Source organism: Anser cygnoides, chromosome 3, assembly GCF_040182565.1.
Source record: "Anser cygnoides isolate HZ-2024a breed goose chromosome 3, Taihu_goose_T2T_genome, whole genome shotgun sequence".
Lineage (NCBI taxonomy): Eukaryota > Metazoa > Chordata > Aves > Anseriformes > Anatidae > Anser > Anser cygnoides.
In genome coordinates, this window is record NC_089875.1 from 99,628,654 (window position 1) to 99,648,739 (window position 20,086).

A 20,086-nucleotide genomic window follows, 5' to 3' on the forward strand; every position below is an offset into this window, starting at 1 on the left:
GTTGTTGCATTTGTCTAAAAAAGATGCACTGTTAAAGTATAGTTTGAGGTAGATCAGAAAACAATCACCTATGAATTACTTACTCTTGATTGTGTATGTACTTAGATGTGTTTTTAATGGAAAAACGTAAATGGCTGAAGCTCGTAAGACATTTGAACACTATTAAAAGTGCCTTGTCTTGCCCAATCAGCTCGGCATGCAGAGCATGAGGACATGAACTGACAAGAATGATTATGTTAATTGTAATCAGCCTAATGCTTTTCATTAAAACTTAATTACCATTTAATCATGCGTAAAAGGACAAAAAAATGGAGTTCACTGTACAAAATTGACCTTTAATCTAGGGGTTAAATACATTTAAACTACGTATTACAAGCCAGGGATGTCAACCAACTCTTTCTTGTCATGATACAGACAGTGAACACAAGAAGGGTATAGACATACTTGGCTTCCTTTTTCCAAAGAAACACAGTTACAAGCAGCAAAAAATTCCTATCTAAGTTAAGCATTAAAAAGAAGTTTTCTAACCTGGCTTGATTTTGTCCTAAGTGTCTAAGGTAAATGCAATAAACTTCCTTTTGAAATTTCCTTTTTTTTTTTCCTTTCATCAGCTGTAAGTCTAGTTACAGTAATGCACATTAAATTTCAAAATCCTAGACATCTAAGGGTCAATGATATGAATCCTACCATAAGGTTACAGAATCATAAAATCATAGAATATGACTTGGAAGAGACCCACAAGGATCGTTGAATCCAACTACTGGCTCCACACAGGACCACCCCAACATCAGACCATGTGTCTGAAAGCATTGTCCAAATGCTTCTTGAACTCCAGCAAGCTCGGTGCTGTGACCACTGCCCTGGGGAGCCTGTCCCAGAGACCGACCACCCTCTCAGTGAAGAACCTTTTCCTAACACCCAGCCTGACCCTTCCCTGTCCCAGCTCCATGCTGTTTCCTCAGGTCCTAATAAAATCATAGAATGCAATAGATTGTGATTAATTGCCTTATCACAGGTATCTAGTTCCCTTTGAGGTGCTGTAGAATATCCTGTCTGGTGTCCATCTGCCACTCCAAAAGGTCATACACCCATAAGTCCTTGGTCATATCTTTCAGTCCTGTGCCCGTTACCTTGGATATTGTATGGTATCTCAAATGAGACTAGCCATCTATATTGAAGCAGATCAATCTTGCTTAAACTCTAGACTTCTGAAAGCACTTGGATCCAATGCTTACACATTGCTTTTATTGAGCTGGAGCTTGTTTCACTAAGAACTTATTTATGTAACCATACAATTTGTTTACCTGGTATTAACAAGTACCAGTAGAAATAGCAGATGATAGGAACGCCACTGTCAGGCAGTGATTAGTCATATTGCCATTCTTACAGGATCAGCTTTATTTTAATAATACCTAACAGCAGGTCTCCTCCAACAGTCTAACAGGGTAAACATTCCTGAATAAATCATTCTGTTAACAACACAAATAATCCTTTATGGCAATAAAAATAAAAAACGTATACCAACCAGTCAATTAAAACAGTTATTTGGAAATTGCTGTTTCTGATGTTGACACATCTATTGATATCTTTCTTCCCCTGAAAAGAGCTTAAGCCGCAGTGGTGCTAATTTTGATAGCTCCTAATAACATTGTACTTAATTTGACATCTATTTAAGCAATGATATCTGCTTATGTCCAGCTTGTAATTCCATTTGATCACTTGTCTGTTTACAGAAATTTTTATGGTAACTGTGTTACATATCTTGAACTGTTAGGGTACTCTTCACTTGTAAATTGTTCATTTATTGCTGAGATAAATTTTAGTTACTTCACTAATGGTTTGAGCAACTGTATTTAAGTACAAGCATTTCAACGACAAAATTTTCATTGCTAGGGTTCATCATGAGAAGAAAAGGGGTTTAGCACAAAAAAAAAAACCACATTTTAAAATAGATTTAAATGTGCATATATACTAACTAATTTTTGAGTTCAAAGAAAATAAAATGCATTTAGACATCTCTTGTTAAAGTAGTTAAGCAGTTGGACACCCTTTTAAAGTCTGTAATCTAATTGTACTCCATAGTTCAGTCTTTTGCTTTCTGTGGTGCTATAAATGTTGCATTATATGCCCACAATAACACAGTTTCATTAGCATAGAAAATAATTTGTATCCATCATCTAATCCATAGCCTGGTAAGGCATCCTCAGCCTCATAAGAGGCAGCAGTTCTTCATTTGGTTCCTGTAGAACTATGCAGAAATGAAGCTTGTAGGTCACTTTGGTTGCCTCCTTTAAACTTGTGGGCTTTTGTACTTCAGACTTCACAAAACAGGTGGAATTAGCATCTGTGTTTCTTTTTTTGTTACGGTACTGGACAGTGCAAGACATTTACATTTAATATTGATTTGCAGTTGCTAGTGTGCACATTTCCATATGTTGCATAAGACGCCTGTTAGAGACCAAACACTATTCTTTCACCTATGGAAGTGGTTGTTAGTCTGAAATTGCTGCAAATCCTATGTACAATGTCTTGGCTTTGATATGCCAAAATCCTTCTCAAATTTATTATGCGAGCACTTGTGTCAAAACACATGAAGCTTCTGTATCACCTGCAGTTTACAAACCTAATTCCTGAGAAGTCTTCATTACTTTTATTACTACGTGGAGTAGAAAAAATAAAGAGTCTGCAGCAAAACACTGAAGCAAATGGCTTACCAGAGGCACAGTACAAACAGTATAGATGAAGGTGATGATTTTTTTTTTCTTGTACAACAGATTACAGGCTAAAAAAACTGATCAAAGATGAAGTGTCCTTCAGATGAAAGATAAATTAGGCACAGGTCTAACATATTAATCACAAAGCTACAGACACACGAATATATACAGTGGGTCATACTCTCAAAAACAGTATCCTATTGATTTTCAGTGAAGTTTTAAATTAACTGTAGAAAATGTAGTTTGGGGGCCAAATCCAAAACAAGATCCAAATTGGCATTCTGGAAGATTATTAAATTCAAAATAGATAAGCTTAACACAGTGGCTGCCGACATATGGAGTTCTGAAAACTCCCTAGGCACCTTTGTTTTCTTCCAGCTGCCCGTTCTTCTGGCACTTCTGATTCCATCGACTGTGTACACAAAAGCATGTCCTATGCTGAGGAGGTGAAACAGAGAGTAGGAGAGGAGAAATCTGTACAGAATGGGACTGTAAACGTGGAGTATTGTGTAATTTACTGCATAGAACATATGCAAGAACTCAGAAGCAGCAACTGAGTTCTTTGCCAGTTAATGGAAGTCAAATCCCCTCACTTGGTTTTGCCGTTTTATAATCATTTAGGTTGGAAAATTTATTCTTCTCAATCATTTCTAAAACAGTCTAACTACATAACTTAGTTTTGACTTAGCATCCTTAAGTCATAAATGTAGTTACTGCTTTCCCTGCTTTACATCATGTATGTTTTAATTTGACACCATTTCCCATAGTGTTCTCCTGAAGAAACTGGCTACTCATGGGTTGGAGAGGTGTCCAGTTTGCTGGGTGAAGAGCTGGCTAGATAGCTGGGCTCAAAGAGTCATAGTGAATGGTGCCCAATCCAGTGGCAGCTGGTCGTCACCAGTGGTGTTCCACAGGGCGCAGTCTTGGGGGCCAGTTTTGCTGAACATTTTTATCAATGATCTTTGATTTTATCAAGAAAAAATTTTCACAGAAAGAATAGTTAGGCATTTGAACGGTCTGCCCAGGGACGTGGTGGAGTCCTCATCCCTAGAAGTATTTAAGAGATGTGTGGATGTGGCAAGGGACATGGTTTAGTGATGGGACGCAGTAGGTCAGCCCTAACATTTGGACTTTATGGAAGGTCTTTTCCAACCTATATGATCCTATGATTCTATGATTCTAATTGTGTTCAGCTTCAAGTCTCTGAATTCCTCACGTTTTTTACAATTTTATATGGCATTGTCACATCACAGAATGAACATGCCATTTCCCATAAGTATGTATGATGGATATTAATTGCATGGCTATATATTAGTATGTGAACTGAGAAGAAAAAAGCCTGTTATTAAATGAGATAGATAACAGAAGAGCTAGTGATTCTTAATGTCTGGATTGCTTATTAATGCATATAACATCTATACTCTTTAGATATTTTCACAATACCAAGTAAAGTGAGAACAGATTTGTAATTTTCAAGCAGTTACACTCTTGGGAATCTTGTGAAGTAAAACAACTTAGAAATGAGATGAAACGTTGAAAAGTTGACAGTCTGTCTAAATGTTCACTTTGCTAGATGACACATCAGTGCTTAAATGTCTGATGTTTTGTTTAATTAGGATCAAGTGTATTTGGCATGATGAAAAGGTTGCTGTTTTCAAATACAGAAAATAACTTCTGAAGCTGCAAGAACAAAAGTGTAAAGAGTGTTTTGGTGCTTATTAAATGCCTGGTTATTTTTTAAATTTAGAACTTTCTATGTGAGAAATGGGGACTAACAGTGAAAATAAATTTTAAAAGGCATCAGTCCTTCATGACTGGTATATACTTGACACGGTTGAAATGTGAATAATTGTTGATTGCTGAGGTATTATTTTGCATAACCTTTTAATGAAAAATGAAGGTAGTCAAAGATTTATTGAAAAAAAAGCTAACTAATGAGATTGTCTTATGCTTATATACTTAAAAGAATTTTGCTTCTTTAACAGATAGGCACTAGTGATCCATTTTTTTTGAGCTGTTTTTGTCTGTCAAATAGTAAATAACTTCTCTGAGGTCATAGCCACGCTTTCCTTCCCTTGTGGCCAAGTATACATCTAGTAAACTACACTAATATGGGAAGTCAGGTAAATTGTCAGTGTGGTGCCTGGGGAGTGCTTACACAGTACTCATTAGCAGTAATAGCCATTACTTTAGTTCTTGAATTGATGCTTATAAATTCTGGTGGAAAAGTCTCCCACTGTCCAAAAAAATACAACAAAAAACACACCCAACACTGCCATTGTCTTTTCCTTAAATTAGAAATAGGAATGAGCTCAAGGTGTATAAGGTGTGTTACTTTGGAGTGGAAACAAAGTCAAGAAATAACAAATAATAAAATGATAAACAGTCCTGTATTTGTAGTATGTTAGTTATCATAATCCATGAATTTTAATATAGGGATGTTTTACAATTTTTGTGATTTGTCCAAGTGGCTACATATTTGCTAGAGTACGCATAAAACCATTTTAATAAGGTTCACCTTTTCTTCCTTTTCGGTTTGTTTCTCATCTTGCTCATTCGTTTTTCAACCTTTCTCTCTACTGCAAATTTAGAACACAAATTTAGAACTAGAGCACATTGAAAACAAAATTGTAGATAATTTCATTATTTCAAAAGATCACCTCAGGTCAATACAAATTACGGGTTTTATTGCAAGTATTTTTCACTAAGATTTTTATTTTCTTATTGGGCCATTATCAACTGACGTTTTTGATTTTAAAGGGCTAAAAACACTAAACCCACAAAAATTATTTTTTTTTCAGGGTTGAAAAAAAAAAGAATTTTCCATTTGTACAACTTGGTAACTGTTTCAGTTTTTTAAATGTTTAATTGCTGTTGCTGTTTTTTTGTTTTGTTTTGTTTTTTGTAGTGGTCTTGGTGTGGGTGGAAGGAGTAAATGCAGCCATTAATACAGAAAATAGATTCTTTTTACATTCTGGTCACAAAGGTTGCATTGTGGTGGTATTTTTTTTTTTTATCAGCAGCTTTTTTATCTTTTCTTCTGGGAATGAGTTAAAAAAATCATTTTAATGAAATAATAATGTTTACTGGGATTTAAACAGGAAAACAAAAAAGGAAATAAAAAAACAATCAAATAAACAGAGCAGGAAGCATGGACTGACTACTAACTTACATCATTTATAAGAGGTATATTCTTTGATTCCTTGATTTTAAAAAGTGCTTCAAATCCTTCAGAAAATGAAGAAAAAAAATAATTTAATAATGCAACCAAAGTAAATTCTAATTCTTTCCTAAAGAAAATGGATTTGAGATGTAAATTTGAGATGTAATGCAGTTTTAGATGACGATCACTAAATTTATGTGTCAGTGTGCAAATGTCCATGTGTGTACTACGTTGTGGTCAGTGGAAATCTAGAGCTGGAATCCATTGCCTGCAGACATATTCCTTTCTATTTCTCTTTCACTTGTTTTACTGGCCATTTTTTTTGGCCCTGACTTGCAAGTTAATTCTGATAATAAAGATTCTCAATTTGTTCTCATTCCAGCATAAACAATTGGCAATGATTGTTACAGGAGACCAAACCTCGAAAAAACGACTGCCAATTCTCAGTGGCAGCAAACTGCCCACAAACTATTTTTCTTCAGTGCTTCCGTGTTTATAATTTTGTTTGTGTTAATGTATTTGTTCATGTTGCAAAGAAAGCCTCAGTCTAATTCCAATTATATGGATACCCTATACATATTACTATTGTGTAACAGTCATAGCATTTCATTTTGTACTTTGGCTCTGTATGTGTGTTTGCTTAAAGGAGTTCCAGAGATGAGAAAAAAAATGTGAAAAAGAAAGGCCAGGATTTTTCTCAGAGTCATTTAATACAATGTAGTTTGGAAGAGGCTTTGCACCTCTCTTTGTAGTAATAGAAGCCATACATGAAGCATAATATAATTACATTTATGTTCCTAGTGTTTTTGACCTGTAATTTGTAGTACTTTCCTATAACTTAAGTGCTTGATGTGCTACATACTGCTGAAAATACTGAAAGACATAGTCACTGCTTTCCTAGAGTGTAGGAGAATGTGCAGCCAGATATGATAGGTAATTATAATATTAGCTTACGAATCAAGAAAGTAGTAAAAAACAGTTTTAACAATGGCATATACACTTTCAATAATTTACATCATTTTATCTCTGAATCGTCCTTACTGGTCTGATAATCAGAACAAAATTACACCTTGAAAGGACATCAAATTTAGAGTTGAGGTGGCTGTGAATCAGTTTAAGACTGAATCAACTGTCTGATGTGTTCGCATGCAAGAAAATACACCTAGTTTATATTAGGAAAAAAAAAAAAGACAACAAATTATTGTTGATATTTCACAGTTTTCAAGGATTATACCTTCTGGTACAGATGACCAGAAGGATGTGGGGGAGTAGATTTTTAAAATGTCTTTGATCTGGGTTCACAAAGTTTAAACTTAACTAAACGAAGACGGTGAAAATGGTAGAGGGTCTTACCTGTAGATGCCCACCAATACCAATTGTGACGCTAGGTTTTAGGCCTACCTGTTCACAGTTGTGCAAAGTTCCTTAAAAAGGACATGGTTGTGTGGAGCAATCTAGAGTCCCCTGGCTGTGTCCCCTCCAGGTCCTTATGCACCCCCAGCCTCCTCGCTGGCAGGGCATCAGGAGGAGCTGAAAAGTCCTTGGATCTGTGTAAACACTGCTCTGCAACAACTAATACATCGGTGTGTTATCAGCATTATTTTAAATCCAAAACCCAGCAACAAACCAGCTACTAGGAGGAAAATTAACTCTGTCCCAGCCAAAACAAGGACAAAAGCAAAATCTATATACAAACTGAAGAGATTGAACATATGAGAGATGTTTTGCTTAGACTGAGTTTTAGCATACTCTGAGAAAGTTGTTGCTTGCCACTGAAAAGGGAAATACAGGGCTACATAAAACTGCTATTTGATTCAGCCAGCTGGGCAAACAGCATTTGCATGCTGAAGAATATTAAGACTATAAAACAACATCATTTACATTGTGTTACTTACCCTGTTGTGTAAAAAGGCATCAAAGTGCATAAAGAAATTTGCTTTGATAACTGGAACATTAAAATGAGAAAATGAGTTACTAGCTCTTTTGGTGTATTAACAAATGAAAAAAAAAAAAAACAAAAAAAAAAAAAGAAGAAGAAGAAGAAAAGCTTGTGTTTATTTCCTCTCAGGCCATATTTCATATTAAGAAAACTGGCAGGAAGCCAACATAATCATGATGTATCTCAGTGGGCAAATTCTCATAGAAAAAGAGAATCAAAAAGCATTCCTGTGTTAACTAATAAGTAAATACTATTGCCTTGTTTGGAATGCACTTGTAAAAATATTGTGCTTTTAAATAAAGATGTTTATTATCTGCATCTTAAAGCTGTTATTTCATGATTCCCTAACAGCTTCTATTGCATCAACCTGTAATGATCCTGGGACACCACAAAATGGCACTAGATATGGAGACAGCAGGGAGCCTGGGGATACAACCACCTTTCAATGTGACCCTGGCTATCAACTTCAAGGACAAGCTAAAATTACATGTGTACAACTGAATAACCGATTCTTCTGGCAACCGGATCCTCCTACATGCATAGGTAATTAGCTGAAATGTTATTCTCTGTTTAAAATTAATACATATCATATTTCTTGTTCAACTGGTGGGCATATGATGCTAATACTGGAGTAATGCTCTCTGTAGAAACCAGTTATTTCATACTTATGGTCACCAACAACCACATTCTTAAGAATAACACTATTTTTGGATGTCATTTTCTCACTCTATTCTTTAAACTTTATGAATGTTTGAAATTGACAATGTCTGACAGAAATAATTAAGAGGAACTAACTATTGAAACAGCTGTAAGTTCACTCTTCTAAAGTTCAAGGTCTTGACTTTGCTCTTTGCCAGGCCCATATTACTTGAGATCACAAACTCAACCAGGGCATGTTTGTTGCTGCCCAGACTGCCTCCAGTCTTAACCTCTTTCATGAGTTCATGCACATTGATGAGCACCAGGTCCAGTAACAACACTTCTCCTTTGGTTAGTGTAATGCTTCTCCTCTTCCAGTATATAATAAATACTCCAATTTCATAAAGATGGGATTAAGTAACAGCAACAATATACAGGAATTCCTATTTGACTTAATATTTTGTTCTTTTAGGAAGAGCTTTTCTTGTGCTTCTTTTGAATATGAAGAGAGCATATTTTATTTTTAGAAAATATAAGTGGGAATGTTCAAATGTTTATTTACTCCTATTTAACAGCTAACAAACACTTGTAAATTTAACATGTGACCATATTCCCATTTCTTTTTACATTGTGACAGCTGCATGTGGAGGAAACCTGACAGGCCCAGCAGGAGTTATTTTATCACCTAACTATCCACAGGCATATCCTCCTGGGAAAGAATGTGACTGGAGAATAAAAGTAAACCCCGACTTTGTCATTGCCTTGATATTCAAAAGGTACAAGTTCTAGATGAATGTCTCTGTTTAATGGGATTTTAAATGTCACTTCTCATCATCTGTTATTTCTTAAAGCTTCTAATTATATTTCATGTATGAGACCTGGAGTGTACAAATAATATGTGCTGTATCATTGCTTCAAAATAACAGAAAAGTTTTAACAGAAAAAGAAAAGTGACAAGTTATATGTTACTTTTGATGTCAAATATACCAGAGCAAAAAAAAAATAATTCTGTGACCTATGAAATAAAAAAAAAAAAGAAAAAAAAAAGAAAAAAAAAAAAGAGCGTTAATTTGTAGAAATGCTTGATTTACATTTTTTTTTTAACTGTACAGCAGAGACTTGAACTGTACTGGAAGCTCTGTCTATAAGTCCTTTAAAGGTTTTTACAAATACATGTTAAATACAATTTGCTTAGAGAGCATAGGTGCAGAAAAGAAAAAAAAAAGTTAAAAAGAAAAAAAAAGTAATATTTTAGTCCACTCATTCAAGAGATAAATGATGTTTAGATAACGTTGGCTCATTGTTTTAAAGAAATGTTATTTACTCAACATACCATCATCAACCTATATCCGTTGTATACATTTTTAACATAAATTGAAGTTCATATAGTCATACTCGTGTCCAGTTTATAATTTCTATTTGAATCAGGCCTGTATGATCATCTTGGCTGCTGTATGTATGGATGAAAGTGCACAATTTTTTCTTCCTTTGGTTCTGTATCCTGAACTTTATTGTTAAGCTAATGATGACATTTCTGCTTCAGCAATGTGGAGATCAATTATGATTATTTTAGAAAAAGATAATGGGATGTTGATAATTTTGTTGTGTAAATTTTGCACCCTTTTAAAAAAAAAATCTTTATTGGTTGACTGCAGTGTGCCTTCTAATAAAATATTGCAATGACATAAATGAAATAATCAAACCTGAGAGACCTGAAAATTATATAATCAATAATATGAATATTCTGTTCTTTGGGTATTTCTTCAAGTAGCATTAAGGAACGACATTAGTTGCCCACTAATTACACTTTTGAAAATACCTCATGATAAGCAGTATATGTCTTGGACTGCCTAAATAATCAGCTCAAATGCTTCATTTCAAGTAAGATGAAAGAAACGTAGAGTTACTCAGTATTTCAATTTGTTTGTAAATTCTGTTTTAAGGAATGCAACTCTGAGTAATGTGTTGGAATTTTCAGTTCATGTTACAGTTCCAGTACATTTTACAAAAAATTGTAGTCTAGTAGTACACAGTGGGCATCCAAAGTCTTTCCTTATTTTGATATTCTGATTTCAAGACAGTAATCTTCCGTAGAAATCTGAAAGAAAAGAATTCTGAAAGAAATCTGAAAGAAAAGATTATGCAGTTGCTTCCCAAGTTTTACCAAACTGTCTGACGTCACAGAATATTCTTGGAATATTCTCATCCTCCTCATGGCTGATGGTGATATAGGGTATTTTAAACTCTAGGTTGTGGCATTGTTAATCTTGTAAATATTTTCAGAAAGCTGAAAAAAAATGTAATACATCTTAATGAGGAGGGAAAAAACAACATTATTATCACTATTATTTGTATATACTTATATATATGGTTATTGAACAGATAAAATTGAAAGCTTTAGCTACTTTTCCTTTTTAACAGATATTATATTTGCAGTATAAATGAACCATAAAAGTAATACAGATTCATATTTAATGAAAAAGTATTTGAGTACATGTTGTTAACTTTGTACTAGATAATTAAATTGAGACAGTTCTACAAATATATTTAATGTTGGAACCCGAATAACTTAATGCACTATCACAACATCCCCCCTGATTTATATGAAATGGAAGTGCTGAAATATCTCTCTCTGCAATCCTTACAATAACTTTTTTGATTTTTCTTTGACATCTGCAAAATCTACTTTCTTAACATACTGGTTTCTCTTCATTTTATTTAACATTTTCATTCTCAGGCAGTATACTACAGCTAAGTCCTGTACTATTCTCAAGGAATTGGCTTTGAGAAGACAGCAGTGTGATAGGATGAGAATGTGGATCAAGAACACAGGGATGCAATATATTTTGTCAAATATGTGTTGGCTATAGAAAGATTGAAAAATATTGCCCTGTAGAATAGAATAGCACAATTTGTATTGTGCTATTTGTTCCTAGCCTATAGATTGCTATTTCTTTCCAGTCTTCTAACTCCAACTAAAAAATCTCTGTCTTAGCTAGAGTTTCAAAACATTTTTTTCTGGCTTCTCATACCTCTTGGAAATAGGGCGTAACATATTTTTTATTATGTGAAGCCACTTGCGTTTGATATTACTTAGCAAACCGTTAAATGTGTGATGATGATTTCTCAGCTATTGTCCCTTTTTGTCCTACATGATTTGGAATATCTTGTGTATAACAGTACTAACTGATATAATAGAAAGACAAACACAAATCTGACCACCATACTTGCAACAAAGCAAAATATTTATTTACTTTTTCATCTTACAAAGGCAATTAGAAAGAAAAATATCCACTTAAGTCTGCTTTTTTAATGTAGTTTTACTTTTCAGATGTTTTTCTCAGTGTTCCTAATACTTCCTTTCTATCCACCTCTGTATACATTTACAGTATAAAAGCCCATGGTTTTATCTTTATATTGTCTCAGAACTCATTTCAATTATCTTCCTCTGAAGGACAGCCTATTTGTTTTATCTTCATAATTGTGTTGTATAAGTATATACATGTCATAAAATATGACGTAGGTGGTTTAGTGAGTGGTAAGAATATTAATTACTCATTGTAATTTATCATAATTCTCTGATATAATTTGGGTATGAACAAAGACAAGCTCCAGGACAGAGATCTGTCCACATGAAAGCATCTTGTTTCTCAGGTGGTGACTTTCTGTTTATAATGGGTGGAATTAATATCATGTAGTTTAGTGAACTAAAAGCTTGACTTTTAATTTAAGCTAGTTGTGATTCATCCCATCTTGGGAAGAGTGTTTAAGATAGGTGGGAGTGTATGCTTCATTTTCATTTACTGTAGACAGAGCCTACACAATGGCCTTCTAGTAGATCTTACAGAAAGCTGAAGGTGTTTGTTTCAGTGGTAAGGAGAACTCCATCTAAAGCTCGTAAATGTTCATGTTTTAAAATACTTTTATTTCTGGAGAAGAAAATGTGTTAGGCAGAAGATTGGCAGCCACAGTCATAGTCGCGTTTAATTCATGAAAAAGAAATTAAGACTTAATTCTCTTTTTCCTTTATTTTCAGTTTCAATATGGAACCCAGTTATGATTTTCTACATATTTATGAAGGGGAAGATTCCAACAGTCCTCTAATTGGCAGTTTTCAAGGCTCACAGGCTCCTGAAAGAATAGAGAGCAGTGGTAACAGTCTGTTTCTGGCTTTTCGCAGTGATGCTTCTGTTGGAATGTCAGGATTTGCTATTGACTATAAAGGTATCGTTCTCACCATAATCTGTGGAAAAATATAAAAGGAAAAAATGTTACTTAGGGTTTATTGAGACTCATATCTATTTACTTCTAGATGTATTCACACTGAACTGGCAGGTACTCCTTTACATCAATGTAGGTTTTAAAAACTATTTTCTGTAAATGTGTTGAGTAACACAGAAATCCTCTTTCATGAAATCTCTTTCACATTACTTATGCACATTTTCATCTTCCAGAAAAAAAAAAAAGTAACAATAGAAACAATAGAAGATACACATCAAAAGTAGCATTTGCAAAGGAATTGTACAATAATGGAATTGTCTCACCCAATTAGAATACGTGACTGCTGATCCTTCCTTGCTGATACATACCAGTACATTTTCTCTTCCACTTTGTTGTTGAATCTACATACACATTTCTGAATTACTACTGCAGGAGACCCTTTGCATTTTTGTTTTCAGGGGAGAAAAGGAGAGAAAAGGTGGGGGGAAGGAGGGGGCTAATGTTATATATTACTAACCAGAGAATGGGTTATATTTTTTTTTTATTAAAGATACACACACATCCACACACACTTTAAAAGATGGTTTGTTTTCTGGTCCAGATGCTGTCTCTGGCTTGATTGTCATCTCTGCTCAGATTTATCAAGCTGTTTCTCAGAAGCAGAGTTGCAGCCTCAGCTTCTTATTCTTGACAATGGAAGTAATGGAAGTAAACAACATAACGTACATGTAAAGAATTGTGATGGTTTTACTCAGCTGGGCAGCTGAGTCCCACTAGGACCACTTTCTCACTCCCCTACTTCAAAGTGAAAGGGGGAGAAAATATGCAAAGGGCTCAAGGGTTGAGATAAGGACAGGGAGATCACTCACCTGTTATCGTCATGGGCAAAACAGACTTAACGTAGGGAGACTAATGTAATTTATTACCTATTACTAACGACCTAGAGCAATGAGAAAGAAAGGAAAGAAACTAAAAACACCCTCCCCACATCCACCCTCTTCTACCTCCTCCCCTGAGCAGCACAAGGGAACAGGGAATGGGGGCTGCGGTCAGTCCCTAACGCTTTGTCTCCACCGATCCTTCACGGTCACTCTGCCCCTGCTCCATGTGCGGTCCCTCCCACGGGATGCCGTCCTTCCCGAACTGAGCCTGCAGGGGCTGCCCACAGGCAGCAGCTCTTCAGGAACTGCTCCCACATGGCTCCGTACCACGGGGTCCATCCCCCAGGAGCAAACTGCTCCAGCACGGGTCCCCCACGGGCGGCAGCTCCCCCCAGACCCCCTGCTCCTGCGTGGGCTCCTCTCCACGGGCTGCAGCTCCGGCCCGGGGCCTGCTCCTGCGGGGGCTCTCCATGGGCCGCAGCCTCCTCCAGGCCACATCCACCTGCTCCACCGGGGGCTCCTCCACGGGCTGCAGCGTGGAGATCTGCTCCGTGTGGGACCCATGGGCTGCAGGGGGACAGCCTGCTCCACCAGGGGCCTCTCCACAGGCCGCAGGGGAACTGCTGCTGTGTGCCTGGAGCATCTCCTGCCCTCCTGCACTGACCTTGCAGGGCTGCTTCTCACTCCTCACCCTCCCAGCTGCTGTTGTGCAGAAGGTTTTTTTCTTCCCTTTCTTCAATCAGCTCTCCCAGAGGCCTACCCAGCGTCGCTCCCTGGCTCAGCTCTGGCCAGCAGCAGGTCCATTTTGGAGCCAGCTGGAGCTGGCTCTGATCTGACACATGGCAGCTGCTGGGCTCTGCTCACAGAGGCCACCGCTGCAGCCCCCTGCTACCAAAGCATTGCCACATAAACCCAATACAAGACTGTAAGAACAAAAATATCAAGAGAGAATAGAGTTATTATGTCAAAGAAGTAGAGGGAGGTTTAAAAGAACTATTACATCATTCTTATATTTATTCTGCATCTTTCGTCCGGCATCACACATTATTCTGCATGTTGGCATGGCTTTTCTTCACAAAGTAATTGTCATTTCAATTATCAAAATGTAGTCTCTTCATTCCTATCTGAAAAAATAATAAAAATAAAATAAAATAAGGGAAAACCATTAGTTTGGGATGTTGGCCTGCAAGGAAAAAAATGGGAAGTTGAGCAGAACTTAATAAGGAGATAAAAGATGATCTCTACAAATGTTCAACTACACTAAGTAATTACATTTTAGCTTTATTTTCTGTTCTCAGCATATGCTGGTATATGTACCTCTATGCAACTGTAAGTTAAATGAAATATAAAAATATATATATGAATGGAACAGCATATTTTGAAAAGTTATGTTCAATATGAAGTTTGTGCCTAGTAATTCAATACTATAATTATGCTATTTAATATTTTATATAAAAATTATTTGCATTTCTGCTTATTGACACCAAGTTTCACTTTCTGATAATTTCCCTTGAGTGTTTCATTAAAATACATGCTTTATTAACATTTAATAAGGGAAGGAGCCATGGAGTAAAATTTGACTATGAACTTGACTCCAGAATTTTTCAATAAAAAATTTTTGCCTCCCATTTATATTAGGTGTGTACTTCCCTCCTAAAGAGTTCAAATGTTTAGCAAAATATTATTTAAAAAATTTATGTAACATTTTTTATTTTTCATAAATCGTAAAGTAACTGAGTTGTATTTAAGCCTTTTTTAAGAAAAAAAAAAGTATGGCATAGCTATCAACTGTATAATAATATTTAGTTTTCATTTCCTTTTTATAAAGAATGTTCTACCCCTTAATCCCACCTGTTTGAAGGTCATCTTAATCACATTCTTTAAACAAAGTCATTTCTAATGTACATTATTTCTTCCTTCCCTCTTCTTTGTATTTTAACTTGCCATATGTTATGAGTGAAATCCCACTGTTGTTAAAATCAATGTCAAGACTCACTTTGATTTAAAGTTTTCATACCACTTAGCTCATGGCAGAAAATAACTGCTGTGCTTATATCATTAGACTTCAAGCTCCAGTTATTAGATCTTCTTAAGTATGAAACATAAAGTAACAATACTTTTTTAAGTTATTTCATAGTATGGCAGCTTTCTAACCAGAAGTTATTGAGTACTGAGAATGATGTTTGGTTAAAAAAGACACTAGTGTTAAGTTGTAGTTTCTAGAAATCAGCTTTTCTTCTGCATTACTAGACTTCATTGAAATCATTCATCCTGTGGGCATTTCTACTAAGAAAAGGTAGAAAGAAAATGTTGCAGGTTAGGTCTTCTCTGTATAATTTCCTTGGCCGGAAAAACTAATTTAATGCAAACATCCATGATCTTGTAAACATAGAGAAACAAGAAAAATATTTTAATTATCTGGTGAAAAAATGTAAACTGACGAGAAAAAAAAAACACAACACACTGAAGGTTGTTTTCAGTGTTTGATATATATATATATGTTAAGTTAAAAGTGCATATAGATTTACTTCCATTCATTTTAACAGAAAAGCCACGGGAAGCTTGTTTTGATCCTGGAAACATCATGAATGGGACAAGAATTGGAACAGACTTTAAGCTTGGTTCAACTATTACTTACCAGTGTGACTCTGGATATAAAATTATTGATCCTTCAACTATAACATGTGTAATTGGTGCAGATGGAAAGCCAGCATGGAACAGAGCATTGCCATCTTGTAATGGTATGTGCTATTATCTTACCAATTCCCCTGTCCCCCCGGGAATACCTGATTATATGTTTTTCTGTTTTTTAGGACATTGTATAATGGCACATGCAGAAAATATCTGGGGAACACAATTATGAAAGTGTTGGTGGTTATGTGGAATAGAGGTAGACAGACCTTTAAGATTCATTCATGGTGTCCTTCCAGCCCAGGTCTGGAACCTAGGCTTTGTCTTGAAGACAGCTAGTGGTAAAGAGAACAGCATATTAAACAATATGTCATCAGATAAGTTGTTAAATTTCAGTCAATTTGAGTCTACAAATTTCTCTAAATATCTGATACTGATTGTTCCTAGGTTTGACTACAACTACATCATATTAAATACAAAGAGAGAACTAGTGAGTAAGGTTATTTACTGGAAAGGTTTTAGCTACAATATCCTGCCAGTACTTTCTTGACTTGCTTTATATTTAGAGGAAAATAAACCTGGATTATCAAGCAGAAAGAATAAAAGGTCTCCTTAGTCTTATTTTTAATTTAATATACTAGAAAAAGGTTTCATAGGAACTCTGTACGCTACAGGTATGTTTAAAAATTATATTTGTATCAGATATGTCTATTCATATGAATAGATTAAATTATAAAATAAGAGGTATGTTGTTTTTTTAATAAAAACACAAAATCCACTTTTTTACCTCTTTTGATTGATATTAATCAGCTTCATTATGCCAACTAAAACTGAACTTATGCAAGTCAGTAAGTGATTTAAATTGCAAGAAATAATGTGTTTATCCTCTTATAACACAATTCCCGACAAATGACAATTAGTCTAAGCAACATTTCTGCATACTTTCCTTTCTGACAGTTTATCCTTTACTGTAGGAAAACTGAAAGCTATACAAAATACATTCTGTTCCCTTTCATGTCTATCTGAAAGATGAATTGAATACAGTAGGTTAAAAATGCTGAAGAATGTAATTGTCTATTTATGAATATATGTTTATTTTGGAACATTGATCAGAACTCTTAGAATTTTTTTTTTTTCAGAGATGTTCCTCCAAGGTTTTAATTTTCAAGACTGTAATGCAGACAAGATGATATTTTCAGAGGAGGCGAATGACCTACTAGGAATTTTCTAATCCTGGTTGGATTTGGTCTTATCTATTTCACTGTCTTCTGTCAATAGCAGTTCAAAGAAGACAGTGAAAAGGGGAACACAAGTGGGTTTATTCTGCTTTGCAGCTATTCCTAATAAATCTGCTTCATTTATAATTGGAAAATATATTTGATTCTCTGTTATAATGTGGAAAGTATTTTTAAAATAAAGACAAAGAGGAATTATTAGTTTTTCTCAGGATTATGCAAAACTACCGGTACCTGATGTAGATTAATCCCTGTAGGCAGCTAAGCACCACAAAGCTGTTTGCTCACTCTAGGGAAGGGAATTGGAAGAGTAAAAGTGAGAAAACTCATGGGCTGAAACATGGACAGTTTAACAGGTAAAGCAATAGCTGCGTCTGGAAGTAAAGTAAAATAAGGAATTCATTCACTACTTCCCATCAGCAGGCAGATGTTTAGCCATTTCCAAGAATGCAGGGCTTCATAACATACAGTTACTTGCAATGACAAACACCACAATTCCAAACATCCTTCCTCTCCTCCTTTCCTCCCCAGCTTTTATTGCTGAGCAATAAACATCATATGGTGTGGAATATCCCTTTGGTCAATTGGAGTCAGCTGTCCTGGCTGTGTCCCCTCCCAACTTCTCATGCACTCCCAGTCTCCTCACTGGCAGGGCTGCATGAAAAATGGCTTTTGGGAAGGCTTTGATGCTGTATAAACACTGTTCAGCAATAGCTAAAACATCATCGTGTTGTCAAGGCTGTTTTGGTCACAAATCCAAATCATAGCATGATATGAGCTACTACGAAGAAAATTAACCCTGTCCCAGCCAAAACCTATACAGTACGGAGAGGTGTACTCCGAAACATGTAGTCCTGCAGTCTGTGTTGTGCAGAGCAGGTCAGATAAAGAAGAGTAGTTTTAGTTTCTGTCAAATTGTATTTAACAATGTTTCCCTTCTGAGTTTTTTAGAATTATGCCTAAATATAGTATCAGAATTTTCAAGAATGAGTGAAAGAGAATTTATTGCCATGAAATGTCACTGATGTGAGTGAAACTGACTGCAGTCATACAAGCTACAGTTAGCAGTTTGTGTTTGGCAGGTCAGTTTCTACTTTATGAACATGTTCACATCATGTAAATAAACAAAGCAGGATGATGGAATTAATATTACAAACATACACCATACTTTCAGTTTTTGTCCCTCCCTCTTTTTTTTTTTTTTTTTTTGGTGCCGGAATGCTGACAACAGCTTGAGGTTTTTTTTTCTGTGCCTTTTTTTCAAATGCAGATGGAATACTTATACATACACACATATACACACAGAGTATACACACAGAGACAGATATATAGGTATACGTGTACATCCATACACACACATATACAGAGCCTAATCTAAGATGCAGACAGAATTATGGATTATGCTGATTTAAGGATGTCATGGTTTCAGCTGCAATGGAGTTAAATTTCTTCACAATACTCAGTCTTTTACTGTCTGAAAACTTGCTCAAGGTGTGCTGTGTTTCATTGTTCATGTCATTAACACAGTTGTTAAGCAGCATTGGCCCCAGTGTCAATCTCTGGAGGTATACCACTAGTAACTGGTCTCCAAATGGACTTTTTGCCCCTGGTCACACTCTGGGCCTGACTGTTCAGTCAGTTTTCAATCCACCTCACTGTCCACTATCTAACCCATGCTTTGTCAGCTTGACTATGAGGATGTTATGGCAGACAGTGTCCAAAGCGTTACTGAAATTGAGGTAAACAACATCCACTTCTCTCCCCTCATAGAGGCTAGTCACCTCTCTGTACAAGGCCATCATGTTGGTTAAGCATGATTTCCCCATTGTAAATCCCTGTTTGGTATTCCTGATTGCCTTGTTCTACATGTGTGTAGAAATTGGTATCCAAGATCAGTTACTCCATTGTCTTCCCAGAGACTGAGGTGAGACTTACCAACCTGTAGTTCCCTGAATAGTTCTTCTTGCACTTCTTGAATATGAGTGACATTTACTCTCTTCCAGTCTTTGGAAACTTCTTCTGATTTTCATGATGTTTCAAAGATAATTTAGAGTGGCCTTCCAATGACATCAGCCTCAGGACTTGTGGGAGCAATCTGTCAGGCCTGATGGACTTCGGTTTGTCCAGTTTAAGTGCTCCCTATCCTGGTCTTCCACTACTGAGGATAAGCCTTCTTTGTGCCAGACTTTCCTTACAGTCTCAGAAGGAGATCTGGGATTTCTGAAGTTTTGTCTTAGTGGTAAAAGACTGAGGCAAAGAAGGCATTACGTGCCTAGGCTTTCCTTTGTTCTTTTTCACCAGGTCACCTGCCCCATTCAGCAATAAGCCTGTATTTTCCCTAATTATTGTTAATGTACTTTTAGAACCCATTTTTGTTGCCCTTCAGATAGCTTGCCAGATTCAACTCCAACTGGACCTTGGCTGTCATAACCCCATCCCTGCACAACTGGACAGTGCATTTCTTTCCACAGCCATAAACAGAGATGCAAATAAAAAAACAGAAGCAGATTCCACCCCCACCCCCCCAAAAAAAAAGGAGAAAGTGCATCGGGCTTGAATAGCATTTATGTTACGAAAGAATGGAATCCTAACAGCACAAACAAATACTAATATTTAAGCAAAGCCATAATGTGTATTAGAAATTAACCCAAAACATAAGATAC

The 20,086-nt window shown here is 35.9% G+C and overlaps 1 protein-coding gene across 7 annotated transcripts in view; it reads left to right on the top strand.

Moving 5' to 3' along the window:
* CSMD1 (CUB and Sushi multiple domains 1) overlaps positions 1 to 20,086 on the top strand; it is a 1,150,295-nt gene that overhangs the window by 937,536 nt on the left and 192,673 nt on the right. For all 7 annotated transcript variants that reach the window (XM_048078081.2, XM_048078083.2, XM_048078082.2 and 4 more), the window contains 4 exons: positions 8,168 to 8,359; positions 9,093 to 9,231; positions 12,492 to 12,679; positions 16,104 to 16,298. In XM_048078081.2, coding sequence (XP_047934038.1) covers positions 8,168 to 8,359; positions 9,093 to 9,231; positions 12,492 to 12,679; positions 16,104 to 16,298 — 714 coding nt within the window. The remainder of the gene's footprint in view (positions 1 to 8,167; positions 8,360 to 9,092; positions 9,232 to 12,491; positions 12,680 to 16,103; positions 16,299 to 20,086) is intronic.